This window comes from Zonotrichia albicollis, chromosome 4, assembly GCF_047830755.1.
Source record: "Zonotrichia albicollis isolate bZonAlb1 chromosome 4, bZonAlb1.hap1, whole genome shotgun sequence".
In the NCBI taxonomy this organism is placed as follows: domain Eukaryota; kingdom Metazoa; phylum Chordata; class Aves; order Passeriformes; family Passerellidae; genus Zonotrichia; species Zonotrichia albicollis.
Genome location: NC_133822.1, coordinates 36,315,810 through 36,332,239, shown reverse-complemented (window position 1 = coordinate 36,332,239; position 16,430 = coordinate 36,315,810). Strand labels below are relative to the sequence as shown.

Here is a 16,430-nt window from a genome sequence, read left to right as displayed (position 1 = left end):
GTTGCTTTCTGTGGGATATCAATTGTATTAATTTAGAGAGCAATTGGTATAACTTTGGGTTAGAGACCTCTTTGAGAAGAGCATGTTCTGCTCTCATAGCTATTCCCACAACATAAACTGAATCTGTGACCAGATTGAAAGGCTCGTTTTTAAATTTTTCAAAGGTTCTGACGACAGCTGCTAATTCTGCAATCTGTGGCGATCCTTCTACTGTCTGTATGTCAGATTGCCATTCTTGTGTTTGGGGGTCTCTCCAAGTAATCACCGACTTGTGGGATGACCCTGAGCCATCTGTAAATAGAGTTAGAGCCTTGAGAGGATTTCTACTTTGGATTCATTTTAGAATCAAATGGAAAGTTTCATTCTGGTTGAAAAGCTTGTGTTCTGGGATGTCTGATGAAGTTTGACCCGTTTTAACTGTCCAGAGCAAACTGTGGACTTGCATTGGTCTTGATCAAATCCTCAAAGTCTTTAAGGGTTATTGGCAAATATATGCATTCAAAATCACAACCTGAAAGGGAGCAAAGGTGAGTCCTAGCCTTTTTTATTAAGTGTGCTATAATCTCCTGGTAGGTGGTAAGTGTCTTTGTGGGCTGGTTACTTGTAAAAACCCATTCCAGTATCAACAAAGGATCTCGCAGCTGAGGGTCCCATTGGAAGATCAGTCCATGGAATCTGGGTGCTTTTCCCAGGATGATGAACTGGAAAGGCAGACTAGGCTCGTAGCGATGGGCTTTGCGTGAAGACAGGGCTTCCTGGACTTTGACGATGGCACCTCTGGCTTCCTCTGTGAGAGTGCAGGGAGAGTCCAGTTCCTTGGGTCCACGAAGAAGATTGAACAAGGGAGCAAGGTCCTCTGATGTAATTCCTAGCAGTGGACGTACCCAGTTGATGGATCCACACAGGCTGTGTAAGTCCCTGAGGGTTTTTGGGTCACCGTTGATGATGATCTGCTGAGGTAGGATAGTTCTTTCCCAGATCTGGACTCCAAGGTAAGTCCATGGCTTGGTGTACTGAATTTTGTCCTCACGAATTTCCATTCCTGCCTTTTCAATGGCTTCAATAGTCTTTTTGATTGTTTTGTCCAAGTAAGCTTTGTCTGAAGCACACACCAGAATGTCATGGCGTCTGGAAATGATTTCCGAATGGGAGACAGGATGTGAGACACGTACCACTGGCAGGTAGTCGGCGAGTTTTTTAATCCCTGAGGAAGATAACGCCAATGATATCTTTTGAGCGGAGCTTCCTTGTTAATAGAGGGAACGGAAAAAGCAAATCGTGGAGCATCCTCAGGGTGTAGTGGTATGCTGAAGAAACAGTCCTTAATGTCTATGATAGCAAGTGTCCAGTCTCTAGGCAGCATCGATGGAGAGGGCAGGCCAGGCTGAAGAGGGCCCATGTCCTCGATGACTTCGTTGATTCTGCGAAGGTCCGTGGAGAAGCCTCCACTTGTTTGTACCTGGCTTTGGTAGAACGAAGACTGGAGAGTTCCAAGGGCTGTCGGACTCCACTATGTGGCCTTTTTTGAGCTGTTCTTCCACGAGGGCGTTTAGGGCGCGCAGCTTGGCTTTCTTTAGGGGCCTCTGCTTGGTCCAGATTGGCTTGTGGCTTTTCCAGGTGAGACAGGGTATTTCTGGCAGTGCGCTCAACTCAGTGGCCCCAGTCAGAAATCCTGAATGGGAACACGTAGGGAAGCACCCCACTGGGATAAAACGTCTCGTCCCCAAAGGGTGATGGGGGCCCTTACCACAAATGGACGGATGGTTGCCAACTTGCCTTCTGGCCCTTCAACCAGGATGTTGTTCTTGCTCCTCATGGATACTGCTGTTCCACCAATCCCGGAAATCATGCCTGCAACAGGTTGTAGATCCCAGTGTGCTGGCCAATCTGAACGGGCGATGATGGTCACATCTGCACCAGTGTCCAGCATCCCTGGCAGGTGGGTCTTCTCTCCTTTGTGGGAGAGGCCGCACTCGATGGTAGGCTTGGATGGTCCCATGACTTGTGCCCACATAGCTGTAGGGTTGAGAGGAATCTGTTCCCTGTGATTCTTTGGGAGTAAAAATGCTTGTGCTGTTGGAGTTCCCTTAGAAAGAAAAAATGGTAAGTCTATGCAGTATACCTGCACAAGGATCTCTTGTCCTGGCTGCACTGTCAGCACTTCCGGAACAACGAAGATTTCCTTCGGAGTATTAACAGAATCACCTGTAATTAAAATGTGTGAAGGACTCCCTTTAGGTCCATATTTTCCTGTAGGAACATGATGAACATTCTTATCATTAAAGTCAATGGACAAAGCAGTTAGCAGTTGCCGGCGGGTACCTCTCTGGGTTGTCCCATGGGTTGGGGCTTCTCCTTTGGGTCTGGATCAGCCTGGGTTTGTGCCTGATTGGGTCTTGGTGGCCTTTGATTTGTATTCTGCGCCCGAAGGTCGAACGGGTGCCTCAAGGAGTTAAAGGACGCGATTGATAGCGTTGCTGATGTTGGGATCTTTGATGATAATTCTGATGGTATCGGGGGGGTGTTCTCTCCGGGCAGTCCTTTATATATGTCCTAGCTCTCCACAGTGATAGCATTTAGCTTGTTCTTTAGAAGTTATGACTGCATGTGCACCAGAAACTCCTTCAGCAATACCCTTAGCAACTACTTGGGCCACTGTATTTTCAGTGGACATGTGATGTGTACAGCATTCTAGCATTTGCTCTATAGTGGGGTCTGTATCCACGGGTAAAGACCTCAAAATGGCCTTACATTTCTCATTTGAGTTGCTGAAAGCAAGCTTACATAAGAGTTCCTTTCTTGCCTCAGTACTCTCTATTTGTTTCTCCAAAGCGTCTCTAAGTCTGTCCACAAATTTTATAAAGCTTTTTTCAATGCCTTGTTTTATAGTAGAAAAATGCATTGTTGGCATTGACTCATCCTGCATAAGAAGCAAGGAGGTTTTTGCTGCGATTGCTACATCCTGCAATGCTTCTTTATTCAGAGTTTCCATTTGTTCTGCTGGCTTTTGAAAGTCTCCTTCACCGGCCAATTGTTCTACTGTGAAGTTGGTCTTAGTAGCATTGGCAGTATATGAATCTGATAACGTTTTTAAGTGTTTCTTCCAATGCCTAACCCATAACAAATATTCTGCCGGTGACAGAAGGCATTGTGAAATATTTTTTACATCGTGAGGAAGCAAGACATGCAGAGAACATGGCTTCTAGGAAATTTCTAAAGATATGTGAACTACGTCCATGTTCCTTGGTTATATTTCTCAATTTTACCATTTCCTTATTAGAAATTGGTTTCCATGCCTTGATATTAGATTCCCCACCATTCCTTCCTTGCCTGTACTCGACCGGAAAGGCTGTGATTTTCTGTGCTAGGTCCCAGTTCCCAGACTTTGTAGCTTCTATCTTAATAAGAGCCCATGGGTCTATATTAATCGCATCAAAATCAGATTCATCAGAAGAGCTCTCATTGTCTGAGGAACACTGTGAGGGATATGCTACCCGTGAATTCCTTTTCTTTCATTTAGAAGCATTTTTCACCGTTTTCAGTGACTGGCCCGAAGTTAGCACTGTTGGGTGAGGGGTAGCCGTGGAGCAGCAGGGACCGGATTGGGTTGGGGGGGACACCACAGTTTAGTAGTAAGGTTCCTAGAGTTGCCAGCAGTTGGGAAACCATTCTGACTCTGCAGGAGGAGGAGGTGGTGGGGGGAACTGCAAATACTAATGTTCCTTTTGAGTTCTAAAACTACTTTCCTGCTCAGAAGGAGGGAAGCAACCAGTTAATCATACAGAAACTCCAAAGGGTATCTTCTATGTGGCAAATTGATTCATTAGCTGTTAGCAGACTGCTTTTCCACTCTTCTGTTCCATTTAGGCATTTTGAAAAAATTCCAAGTATGAAAATATCTAAGGTCTTTATGAAGCTGGAAAGTTACTTAAAAATGGGAACATGCAGAAAGGAGAGGACAGTAGTGCTGGACTTGGAACATTCTACATCACATGTTTCCCCAGAGTGTAAATAGTTTATGTTCTAGCAAGGAGGCACATAGCTAGTGTTGAATGCAGTATGCTTTCCTGCATTATTTATAGAAAATATGTACATAGTGGTGACGTGAAGAACATCACAAAAAAGAATTTTGAACTGACAGGAGAATTAAAAGCTTATCTCATAACAAATTCAAACAATAACGCCATTCTACTTTTTTATGACAAGAAACATGGAGTTTGCCAGATCACTTCCCACTATACAACTCTTTCCTCTTATTGCCACAGACATTTTGTGTTGATTTCTTAAGTTCTTTCTAAGATGCTTTCAATATACTTGTTTACCAGTGTCTTTAGCTATCAGCTAAAATGTCAAAAGAATAACATCATATAAGGCTTTCATGTATGTAGTTTTGTGTGAACATGCCAGATGGATTCAGTTTGTGCAGTTGTGACTAGGAAGGAAAATAATTAAACCTTTCTCTAAGATACCTTGACTGTGATGCATACATTTGTCTTTCTGCTATAATATAGTTGAAAATAACATAGTTGTACTGCATTTCAAGGAAGAATAATTTCCCTGATATGAAAATAACATTTGACTTAACTATGTCTTAGTTATATATCTCTTAGTTTATAAAATCTCTTTTGATGGTTCTTGGGATTTATGGTTTTGTTTGTTTTCGTCTTCTTCCTGTTTAGGCTAAAATTGCAAGATTGACAAAGCGGGTTGGAGCAGCCAAGGAGGACTTGAAGAAGAGACAGGAAGTAAGAACTAGATTTTTTGGGTTCTGGGGTTTTTTCCTGACTTATCCTAGTCCTTGTGTTGGAAAACAAAGAAAATTTATAAGCAGAAAGATGTTTATTCAAGAAAGACTTGTTTATTCAATGATATTAACAATTGGGTTTGTCTGGTTTGGTTAAAGAAATCTTAACATCTGTTACGTAATTCTGAATTATACAGAAGCTTCTTTAGCTGTTTTTAGTGTGAAAACACCTTAAACTGTATATAACTGAATGAAATTTACTTCAGTATGAAGAGTACCATGTAAATAAAAGTGCATCCCACTACTGTGGGATTCTGAGAGAGGAGAGGGGGAAGAAGACAGAATATAGGAGAAGGAGACAGTAGGACCAAGGAGATTTTGTGTAGTTGTAAAACATGTCAAATTCTCCTGCAATGTTGACTTCAGAAAATGAATCACTCACATAGCAGTGAATGGATATTAAATAGAATGAAAATATAAGTTTGCAAGTTGCCTTAGAGTTGTTCTGTTATGGCCTCTCTCTCATTCTGTGTAGAATGTGGCAAATGCACCTGTATCTCCAGGGAAAGCAGCACCTGACCCTGCAAATGTAAACAATGCCACGTGTCGGTAAGCAAAGCACATCACTGGGACTGTGTTAAAATGCACAATAGGGCACTTCAGATACTCTCTGTACTTCCTTTTTTTTTTAATTAAAGTGTTTTTTCCTTTTCCTTCATTGCTCTTCACTTGTAAAATCTGATTTGTTTTTACAGAAGTCATAAATTGACAGAATTGAACCCATTCTTGGTTAAATCTAGATGGTATTTAGCATCAGTTTCAGTGTTTAAAACTTACAGATAATAGTGGAAGTTTAATTTCAAGAACAGGAAAATTCATATAGTGCAAGGACTTGAAAATTTATAAATAATTCCGTACTTCTTTTTAGTTGGGAAATAGCTTAAGTTAATTTGCCTGAGAAGCAAAAGTGAGTTTTGAAAAAGTAAATCTCAAAGAAGAGAATGGCTGTAAAATTAAGGTTTTTTTCACCATTGTACTGTTCATAAATATACCTTACGTGGCTTTTTGAGAGAAATGCCAACTCCAACTTTGTTCCTTAGAAATGCTGGCACAGTAAGGCAGATGCTGGAGTCAAAGAGGAATGTAGGAGAGAGCACACCAGCAACTTTTCAAGCCCCTGCGAATCCAGGTAAGAAACTCCCTATGGACTATAAACACACTTCTTAAAAGTTCTATTGCTTTCCATTAAAGAAGTAACTAACCAAACCAAGCAAAACTGATTTTACTCCGTTTTTCTGACCTAAAAAAAAAAATCATTATTTTTAGTTGTCTAGTGCATTCCCTGTTTATATTTGTTTAGTGTGCTTACCAGGTATGGAAAAAAAGGTGTTGAGTTGGCCGAGCAGAGCTTGTGGTAAATTAGATGCTTCAGTAGACTGCATGCTGGGTATGGCAGCAAAATTGGCTGTCAAGAACTGAGACTTGTCTCAGGCCCCTTATTGTACTTGGTCATAATAGGATGCTGATGATACCCTTCTCTCTACCTAATGACTATAGAAATTGAATTGGAAACTAAACAGCAATTATAAAGCGCATTTCTTAAAGGAGTCATGTTGAAAACTGGAATTTCTAGATTAAAATTTTATAGAGAATAAAGACTCAAACTCACCATTAATTTATTCATTATAGTTTGCGGTCCTTGGTTGTTAAAATAGTTTAATATCGAATGCTGAATCTTTCCCACAGGATTATCTTACAGTTTGTATGTACTGGCTTTCAGTAGTGTGTTTTGCTCCTGATCTTTAGAATTAATCCTGAAATTTTGTTGCATTAAAGTCAGTATCTTCTCTGACACATTAATACTTGGTTTTGGTAGAGCCTTCTGGATACAACGTTCTACCTATACAAGACAAGCTAGTCATAACTGAAATAGTTTTTCTTTTCTTGTGTTTTGTGAAGCACCAGTTGCTCTGCTGTTTCCGTAATGGGTGCTTAAAATGCTGTATTTTATGGTTTCAGCAGTTAAATCTTGGAGCTTTCTTCAAGCCTGTGTCATAATTCTTTATATATCTTTTTTCCTGATATTTCTTATAAACAGAAATTCAGTACTGACTGTATCTTTAACCAGGCCATTGAACAGGAGAGTGTACAACAGAAAAATAACACCTATAGCCTTTATTTGCAAAAAGAAGTAATTGTACACCACTTTTTTCATAGAATCATAGAAGTATTTGGGTTGAAAAGGACCTTTAAAGGTCATCTAGTCCAGCCTTCCCACCATGGGCCAGGCCATTTTTCACAAGATCAAGTTGCTCAAAGCGCTGTCCAGCCTAACGCTGAACACTTACAATGATAGGGTGTTCCCAGTCGCTGTGGACAGCCAGTTCCAGTGACTCACTGCCCTCATCATAAATTGTTTCCATTTGTTGTGTTTCAGTGGAACTTCCCACTTGATTCAAATACTTATTTTTTTTATTTATTTTTTATGTGTAGTGCCTGCTTCCAGTCTTGCTGCTTCTCCAGCAGTTGTCAGTGGACTTCCTAAGCTTCAGACTCCAGTGTCCTCCACCAGCTCTTTGACAACAGCAGTGCTTCCCACAGCTAACACGGCTACAGTGGTAGGCACTAACACAGTGCCCACTGGCAGCACTCAGTCAGTGTCTGTCTCGTTGCAGTCTTTGCCTGTAATCCTGCATGTACCTGTGGCAGTGTCATCCCAGACTCAGCTTCTGCAAGGCCACACAGGGACTTTGGTCTCTAACCAGCCCTCAGGCAACGTTGAATTCATATCTGTACAAAACTCGTCTACAGTTGGTAGTCTTACCAAAACGACAGTGTCTTTGGCATCAACTAACACAACTAAACCAAATAACATCCCACTTGTGCCCAGTCCTGGTATTCTGAGGAACTCTGCAGCCAGTGCTGGGTCAATAGGCACAACGTTGGCAGTACAGGCTGTTCCTACTTCACATCCTGTTGCCCAGACCACAAGGACTTCTTTGCCTGCAGTGGGTACTCCAGGACTTTATAATGCGACTGCCAGTCGAGCGCCCCTACAGATGAAGCTTCCTCTCTCTGCATTTAATAGTACAGCTCCTACTGAACCACCCCCCATTGCAGCACCCAAGATTGGTAAGTTGTGCTTGAATGTTGGCACTGGCAGAGGAAGATAGTGGTCACAGGGAAACATAAAACTGCACTCTGTGGGAAATTGTTTCTTAAGGTGTCTTATAGCGATAGTTCTTCTAGGTTGCATTTCTGTTGAAATTTTCAAGATCAAAATAATCTCTGACAGATCTGTTTCAGACATTGTTGAAAGTAAACTCCTCTTGAAGTCAGCGGTGTGGCTTTGTAAGCTTTGTTTTATTTAGTTTGATTTATATAATTCCTAGCATGAAGTAAGAAACTCCTGTCATTAAGAGCTTGGTATTTAATTTTAACACAGCCTCTCAGAATAATATGAACTACCTTTGTAAGTAAAGGCATACTGTGAAAGGAAAGTATAATTGTAACTTAATTTTAACAACACCTAAAAGAAAACAAATTGGTAGAAAAAAGCAATTGAATATGAACCTAGTTCCAAAGGAATGCATTTACAGTATTTAAATAAAGTCTCTAAATACAGTAAATGTTCAGATAACAATAATTAGCTTGATTATTTTAAAATACTTTTTCTGTCTTTGGTCCTGCCCTGATGGTTGTCTGCATTTCTGATTTTATGTACCTTAATTTTTTTTTATAATCGGTGGGATTTTGGATTTTTTTTAATAGGTGGGATTTCAGGATTTATAAGTGTTGGAGTTGTAGCCTCATTGGCACAATATAAGCTAGAAGGATCTTAAGCAAAACTTGACATCAGAACTAGTTTCATTTCTAAGTTATGCTAACTTATTTGGCATAAGTTACTTATGCTAAAATATGTGCTCTGTAGAGTTAGACATTTATGTTTTATATTGACTCTTAGCTCTAAAGCAAAAAGATGTGATTTAAGACAACATAAAAAGGGTTGTGGCTGATGAGATACAGTGAAAAAAGGGAGGACCCATGTGTCCAAAGAATGTCTCATTTTATGCAGTTTCCATAGATTTGCTTTGTACCCTAGTAGTTTTCTCACCAGAACTGAAATGCTGATTTAGGCCAGCACTGTTGCTGATGAGCTCTAATTAAAATGAAAAGGAATGAGAGCCGACTTTGAATTTATATATTTGCATCAAATATTAAAGCAGCTTCTTAAATTGCTAGTTTAATGTTGGCTGAGCTACTAAAGATACTCAGTCTCCCTGCCTCAGTTATATATTTTGCAGTCTCTTTAAGCATCCTTTTTTCAGTCAGGTCTTTTTTTGTACAGAAATATTTAACAATTGTATTAATTTTTAGTTGAATAGCTTATCAATATGCATACAGGGGGGGGAGAGATTGGAGTTCTACTTTGTGCTCAGGCAAGGAAATTGCTCATAAAATACTTTTAATATACTGTCAAACTTACAAGAAAAGGAACACGTCAATCAAACTTGACTACTTATAATTGAAAACTGGGGCTAAATGTAAAATATGTCACATATTGAATGTTTCATGTCAAACAGTTTTGAATATTGCCTTCAAATATGGCTAGTGTGTAGCAATAAGTAGTACTGAGTAGATACTGCAAATGAACAATTTTTTGACCCCCTCAGAAAACCAGACAAGCAGGCCACCAACAGATACTTCATCAAACAAGCGACCTGCTGAGGGAACAACACAGGTAGGCTGTTGATTGTTTCTATATAAAATTCTAAAGTTACAATCCACAGGAGATTATCTTTATTTATTATAATTGCACAATTTTAGTTTCTTTTGTGCCATCCTTTCTAGTTTCCTTTCTAGTTTCTCTCAGTTTATATTCTTCTTCTTTTGATTCACTGTTACTTACAGCATGAGCTTCTGATAATTTTTTCAGAAGTGTTCTGATGGGATTTCTGTAGGTAGACGAGTTGGTAAATCAGGAGCAGACTAAAAGTTGTCTGCTGAAACAGAGCTAGCATACAAAGAAAAGACTGCCCAATCTTTGTCTGAATGGCTTGAACTTATATAGATACAAATATTTTATAAATTATCGCACTGCTCTCATTCCTACACTAATCCAGAAGTTAAAATTGGAATTTTAATGTTTGTTTGCCATATATCATGGGAGAAAAAAAAAGGAAAAGAAACCTTCTTCAGGAATAGCTACTTCATAAAGGATAGCTTGCAGTACTTCTGGATTCCTTCTCTAAAATTTGTTGGAATTGCTTTGAAATTTAAAGTTTGAAATTAAGCTATTTAAAATTCTTCATAAATAATTTTTTCTGTCGATAGATGTTTCAAAAAGCACCTCATACTTAACTCTTCCTATTAATTAGAAGTCATGTTATTAAGAGGAATAAAATTAATTGCTTCTAGACAGCATTTCCAAATTCATTAGTGTCTCAAGGTACAGTTAATCTAAATTGTATTTCAAAGCAAGAAGAAAATATACTGGACAATATTCTGGTTTTCACCTGCTGAAAGTAGTCTGGCAAAGGTAGTCAGTATTTTAGAGTATAAACTATGCCTCACTCTTATCTTTCAATTAAGATAAAGAATGGTTGTTTGGAACTTCATTTTTCAAAGATACCTGTGGATTATAGCTATTCAAAACCCTTGTCAGTACTTGATACATAGGAAATCCAGTACCATAATGGATGACAGTAGTACAGTTTTAAGGTTTAATTTTCAGTATGAGATGCATATTTTGGAATTTTTCTTCAGTTAGAGCCTGAAACGTGGAAAAAATTTGGAAAAACGGATTGTGGATGATAATGGTATTTAGCAGTGGAAGATGAGCTGGAAGGAGGGAAATATAAGACAGAGGATGTCTTCTGGTTTTCAGTCTTCTGTTGTGTAGTGTATGTTCTAGGTTTGCTTTCTGTGAAATCAGGTAAAGCTTGTGTAATGCCATGGTTAAAAAAGAAGAACCTGATGCATTTTAATTGGCTAGTGAGGTATGGAATTGACATGCCGTCCATTTGAAAAACCCAGTTAATGCCACCTGCTTTTTGTTAGGTAAAATCCAAAATATTATATATTACTCCACACTTCGCAGCTCTCAGATCATAAAGTAGTTCGCTGTGTGCCGAATACCCGTGGCATATTTGATGGTACAACTTTGATCAATTGTTTCGAAAAGCAGTTGAAACAGGAAGAGACTCCATCAGAAAATAAAGAAGCAGTACAAGCAACACAGATGAATTTTAACTTCCCTGAGGATGTTCTCTTTGGCTTGGAGGAAGAGGAAGAGGATGCTAAGAGCATCAAAAACACCCACAAGCAGACTGGCTGGGCAGCTAACCTATTAAAACAGTGGCTGGCCAAAAATGGCAAGGATCCTAGCTTTGAATTGGTCCCAGTGAGTGAACTCAATGATATCTTAAGAGAGTTTTATTACACAATAAGAAATCACGATGGAAATACCTACAGTGTGGCAAGCTACAAGTCAATGCGTGCCGGCTTAAACCGGCATCTCAAAATGCCGCCTTACAATTGTCAGATTTGCTTAATGAAGGACAAAGAGTTTGCCAGTGCAAACATGGTGTTTGTGAGTGTGCTGAAGATGCTGCGCATGCAGGGGAAGGATGAGACTCACCACCATCCTCCTATTGCTGCCGAGGACTTGCGTAAGATTAAGCAATCTGGTGTGCTGGGTTTGCACAGTCCCCTGGCACTCGTCAACAAGGTGTGGTTTGATTTGCAGTTGCATTTTGCCAAGCGAGGGAGGGAAATTCTGAGAGATCTGGCTCCAGATGCATTTGTGGTTAAGATGGACAAGAATGGGCGTCGATACGCTATGTTTAGATACCCTGGCAAAGGCAAAAATGGAGAAGATCCTCATAAAATGGGTAAAATGTATGATATGCCTGGGGACCCAAACTGTCCTGTATTTTCCTTGGAACTTTATTTGTCCAAGTTGCCTCCAGAGCCCCCTGCCTTTTACCTGCACCCTCTAAAGCTAACGTCAGAGCAAATGCAAGAACAGCCTGTCTGGTACAAAAGAGAACCAATGGGTGTGAACTACCTGGGTACCATGATGCCCAGGATAAGTGTGGCAGCCAGGCTCTCTCAGCGGTACACCAATCATTCTCTCCGAACTACCACCATCCAGCTACTGTGTGAAGCAGGGCTGGGGCCTAGGGAAATAATGGCAGTGACAGGCCATCGCTCCGAGTCTGCTATTAGGCACTACTGGGGATCTGCAGAGGTTCGCTACAGGGCCTGGTCAGATATCATGGAAAAGAATGCCCCCAGTTGTCGATATAGCAAGATCCCAAATGAAGAGAGAAAAGAATCTGTATCTGGTGCATCCACCTCCTCTGTGAAACGTACTGTTCTAGAACAAAACAAAAGTTTATTCCCTGCAAAATCAGTGGTGCCACCTGGCACTAACTCTGTGGCTTTAGTCCCTGAGGGACGCCCAGCTCTGAATTACAAAAGCCCGGTCCTGTTGAACCGCAGTTCATCCAAGGTGTTTCTCCCCAAGAGCGTGACCAGTGGGAACCTAACTGCTGGTCCCCTTCAAGGCTGTTGTAGCAAACCTGTCTTTATAAAGCGCGTGATAAAACAAGAACCTACAACTTGATGCTTCTGTAATAGAACTGATTTCAGATGAATTGCTAAAATGGAAAAATTATCAGATTTGGTTTTTTATTTGGTCTATGAAGGAAATTCCTTATGGCCTAATTCAGCAAGAGGTATCCTGTTCACACTCAAGATGTCAGCTATGGAGCAGAAATTTAAACTGTGGAGGGCTTGGAGTTTGTATGACTTTTTGTGGCAGCTGGGACTCTTCCAAGTGGCTGAGCAGAGTTATTTAAAAAACATTAAAGGGAGATATTGATTTCCACTTAGCTGAGGATATGCTTTCTTCACTAAGAGTGTGGCTTTTATATTTTGTGAAGAGTGTTATTTATCGTACTCTTTTGTGACTGCTGGCACTAATGTAGCATCTTACAAATCAAATACTTGATTACTGAAGAGCACCAAGAAAGTAGAAGCTGAATGAAATAGATACAGATGCTCTACAAATATATACATATGCATGAAAACACCTGGAATTGCTTGACCACTGTCAGCCTCTGTTCAAATTCTTATCAGACCTACCAGAGGACTGTGCCTTTGTTTCCTTTTTTTTTTAAACCTTCTTCTAAATTGATTTTCTCTGTGAGCTGCAGATTTGCATTGGAGGTCTTTCGTATTTAATATTTTTGGCTTAAGATTCCAGTCATTCTGTTCTCCAAAGGCATTACTGATAGGTGTAGTATTAAAATTGGGATCTCTTTGGTTGTGCATGAAATGGGGAAAACATTCTCAAAAGAGCTGAAAACAATTTCTTGCTTAAATGCCAGGTAATTAGTGTTTGTGTTGTCTCTGTGCCTAACTTGTGAGAGGGTCTTTTTTTTTGTATCTCTTCTCACCAACCCCCTTCGTCACATCATCTTTGCACTCTAGTCTTTGCCAGAATATATAATTCACAAGAAGTACACCTTGTTCTTCCTCACTGAACCCTGGCCAGATATTTTTGGTTTTAACTTCTTCAGGTCGGTAAACTGGTCCTGTCATTATCTTTACTGTAGATTTTCACAGGTTAGAAATTCTCAGCATAGTGGATGTGAATAATTTTCATCATAGATTCTGACAAGAGATCTTCCAGTAAATAAAAATAGAAAACTGGTTATAGAATTACACATTATGGTTGGTCCTCTTTGGAAGAAGAAACAGCGTAGCATTTAAAACTGCTTTCCATATATTAACAATGAAATAAAAATTGTGTTTTCCTTTTTAAATGCGTGTACACAGAGGCACTTCACATGGTTTATCATACTAAGGACTTCACTCGAAGTGTTGATTTTGCTCAGCAGTGGACAAAATAGGGAAAAGTCAGAGCTGAAATGACAAATTGACCGTGGTAAACTCTTAATTCTGTGGAGAACTTCCTTGCTGGGATAGGCTTTCAAATTTTGAATGAGATTTATCACTCAGTTATAGTGTATAGTCAATACAGACACTGTTATAGTCTGTGCAGAGGACTTGATGCCTGAATGTTGGAGTTTTTATCTTGGCTGATAATATTTACTTTTGTGACCTTGTGTCAATTCTTCATACTTACTGCATCAATTTCCCAGAGTGTAAGACCAACACAGTGCTCCATTTTCTAATGGATCATGATAACAGTTAAAAGGTTCTAAAAGTTCTTTAGTGATCTTAAACTCATCTATGGTTGAGATAGTTGATCAGATGTAGTTGTTAATATAGAAATTACTTCTACACAGTCCTGCTTCCTTAGTAGGAGTGCTAATTCATTACATAAATGACTAGAGGAAAGAAGCATGGGTCATTTTGTCAAGCCTAAAATAAATCAATTAGAGATGGTCAAGAAAGTGATCCTTTCTAATGGCAAGAAGAAAAAGTGAAAAAACAAAGGGCAAACAGTTCTCAAAATATAGGAGAACTGTGCAGTAACTTCTTCAAGGATATTTTAGGGTAACACAGATTTTGAAATTTTGGAGATTCATGGAATTAATAACTCGGCAAAACTGGCAAAATTAATCTCTAAATTGAATCTAAACTTCCACCAGGATGGGTATGTATTACTGTCCTCTCCCAGAAAAAAGTTACCATCTTTGTCTCAGGTAGTTGCTTCTTGCAGTATATTGGCGCTGAACATTTATCCTCCAGCAACAAGAGAAGTATGTTGCCAGATGATTCTGTGTTCCCTCTTGCTGCATACTCTGCTCATACTGACCACATACCCTGCTCTGGTTCTTACTGCATCTGGATGACTAGTGCAACAGCAAATTGCTGATGGCTTCATTCTCCAACACAAATCTAGTTGGTGACTAAAATAGAAAAAGGGACTCTAGGCCAGTCTTGGCATGTCTCTCATTCTTTTTGATTATCATTTGGCTTCTAACTTGACTTCCGTTCTGTTGGCTTATAATTGGGTATTTTTGGATTCTCATTTGTTAAATTCTAGTTCTATTAGCACCAATTATACAGTGTCCTCTTACTACCTTCTGGGGTTTTGTATGGAAGAATTTTTTTATTTTTTGTTTTTTAGTAAGAAAGTATTCCTCATATGGACTGGAAGTATTATTGCTTCACAAGACCTGGCATCATTATTTACTAAGCTTTCTGGTAAATTTTGATTTCTAATTAGTAGAACATCTTTCTAACTTTCCAGAACTGAAAAAATCTTTCTCCTCTTTCCCCTCCCACCTAAAGTGTTAAATAAATCTTTCCTACATGTATTTTATTTCTAGAAAAAATGAACCAAATGCATATTTTGCAGCTTTTGTGAAGTCAGTTTTGGTTGTGAGTACAGGGAGCAGGGAGTCAAGTTTCAAGTCAATGCTGTTCATGGCAGTACAGGTTATGCTGTGTGAACATAACAAATTCTATCAAAATGGACCTTATTGTACTCCTCAGTAGCAGTATCAGCAGAGAACCTCAGAATAGCAGGGTAACAAGTGTTGGGTTTTTTCCCATTATTTTTCTGCTATAAGTGAACCTCTTGGTGAACCACCAGGTTAAATATAGTTTGTTGTCTAAATTTAGATTTATACTTTGGCTGCAAATTTTATGCAAAATCGCCAGTCATCGTTTAAAATTAATTTTAAAAATCCGAATGTAAGAAGTATTCTTCGGAAGAAGTTTACCGTCTATGTTTCTTGAGTTTTCTAATTAGATCTTCTCCTAAAATAAGATAGTTTCATTTCAGTTGCAAAAAAATCCCTTAAAAGCAAAACCAACCAAAAACCCCTAACCAAAAAAATCCCAACAAACAAATAAAAAACCCACCAAAAACCCAAACAACAACAACAAACCCCCAGCGCTTAGTCTAAGTCAACTACATTAATAGTGACTGCTATGTTATTGATTAAATTCCATTTTCTTTGATGGAGATGACCCTGAAAACAGTGAAGAGTAACTGGTTCCTTACATAATGCTTCCATAAATTTAGTTTTGCATCTCATTGTCATAATTCAGCTTTGGTAGTAGTGTTATGAATACAGGACTTGTTTTCCCTGTACTTTCCTGTTAAGTTTGGAAATCTCAGCTGGTACTTTAAGGGGTACTTGAATTACTTCTTGTTTATATGAAGTTGGCATGGTATCTTAAAGTATGTTAAATTTTCCTTGTTTATATGCACCTTCTCTGTACCATGTGAAGTGCTCGACTGTGCAGTGTCGAATACCTGAAGGCATTGAAAGGATGCTTTGAAATGGAATTTGTTCTTGGGTTTGTTGTGGTTTTAGTCTAGTACCTCTGGTTATCCTGAACTGAACTGCTTTTCAGTAGTTGCTAAAGTTTTCCATATGCAGCTTGGATGTATGATTTTGCTGTGTTACTGTTTTCTTCTTTTCAGCCTTTCTCTCTGCTTCTTGCTCCAAAAGGAGTGGCTGCAGGGATGTGGAAGGGGATGTCTTACTACTTGTATTAGTCTTTCATCTTCAGCTTTTTCCTGTGTACACACAAATTTAAGGGTTGTTATTTGGTCCCAGTCATTTTATCCATGGCCATTCCAGTGCCTCGGGTTCTTGAGCTGCATTTCTGAAGGCATGACAAGCACTTTTACTGTATTGGGACAAATGTTATTGTTATAGAGGCAGAGGCATTTTTAATTATATAGCAAATC

At 39.2% G+C, this 16,430-nt stretch overlaps 1 protein-coding gene across 16 annotated transcripts in view; it reads left to right on the top strand.

The window, feature by feature from the left end:
- ATF7IP (activating transcription factor 7 interacting protein) overlaps window positions 1-16,430 on the top strand; it is an 84,529-nt gene that overhangs the window by 47,612 nt on the left and 20,487 nt on the right. For 11 of the 16 annotated variants that reach the window (XM_074539473.1, XM_074539475.1, XM_074539471.1 and 8 more), the window contains 6 exons: window positions 4,680-4,745; window positions 5,280-5,353; window positions 5,845-5,933; window positions 7,238-7,876; window positions 9,418-9,485; window positions 10,845-16,154. In XM_074539473.1, coding sequence (XP_074395574.1) covers window positions 4,680-4,745; window positions 5,280-5,353; window positions 5,845-5,933; window positions 7,238-7,876; window positions 9,418-9,485; window positions 10,845-12,374 — 2,466 coding nt within the window. In that variant the 3' untranslated portion in view covers window positions 12,375-16,154. Of the gene's footprint in view, window positions 1-4,679; window positions 4,746-5,279; window positions 5,354-5,844; window positions 5,934-7,237; window positions 7,877-9,417; window positions 9,486-10,844; window positions 16,155-16,430 lie in introns of those variants that run through there. The other 5 variants (XM_014268228.3, XM_014268227.3, XM_074539482.1 and 2 more) reach the window with 4 other exon arrangements.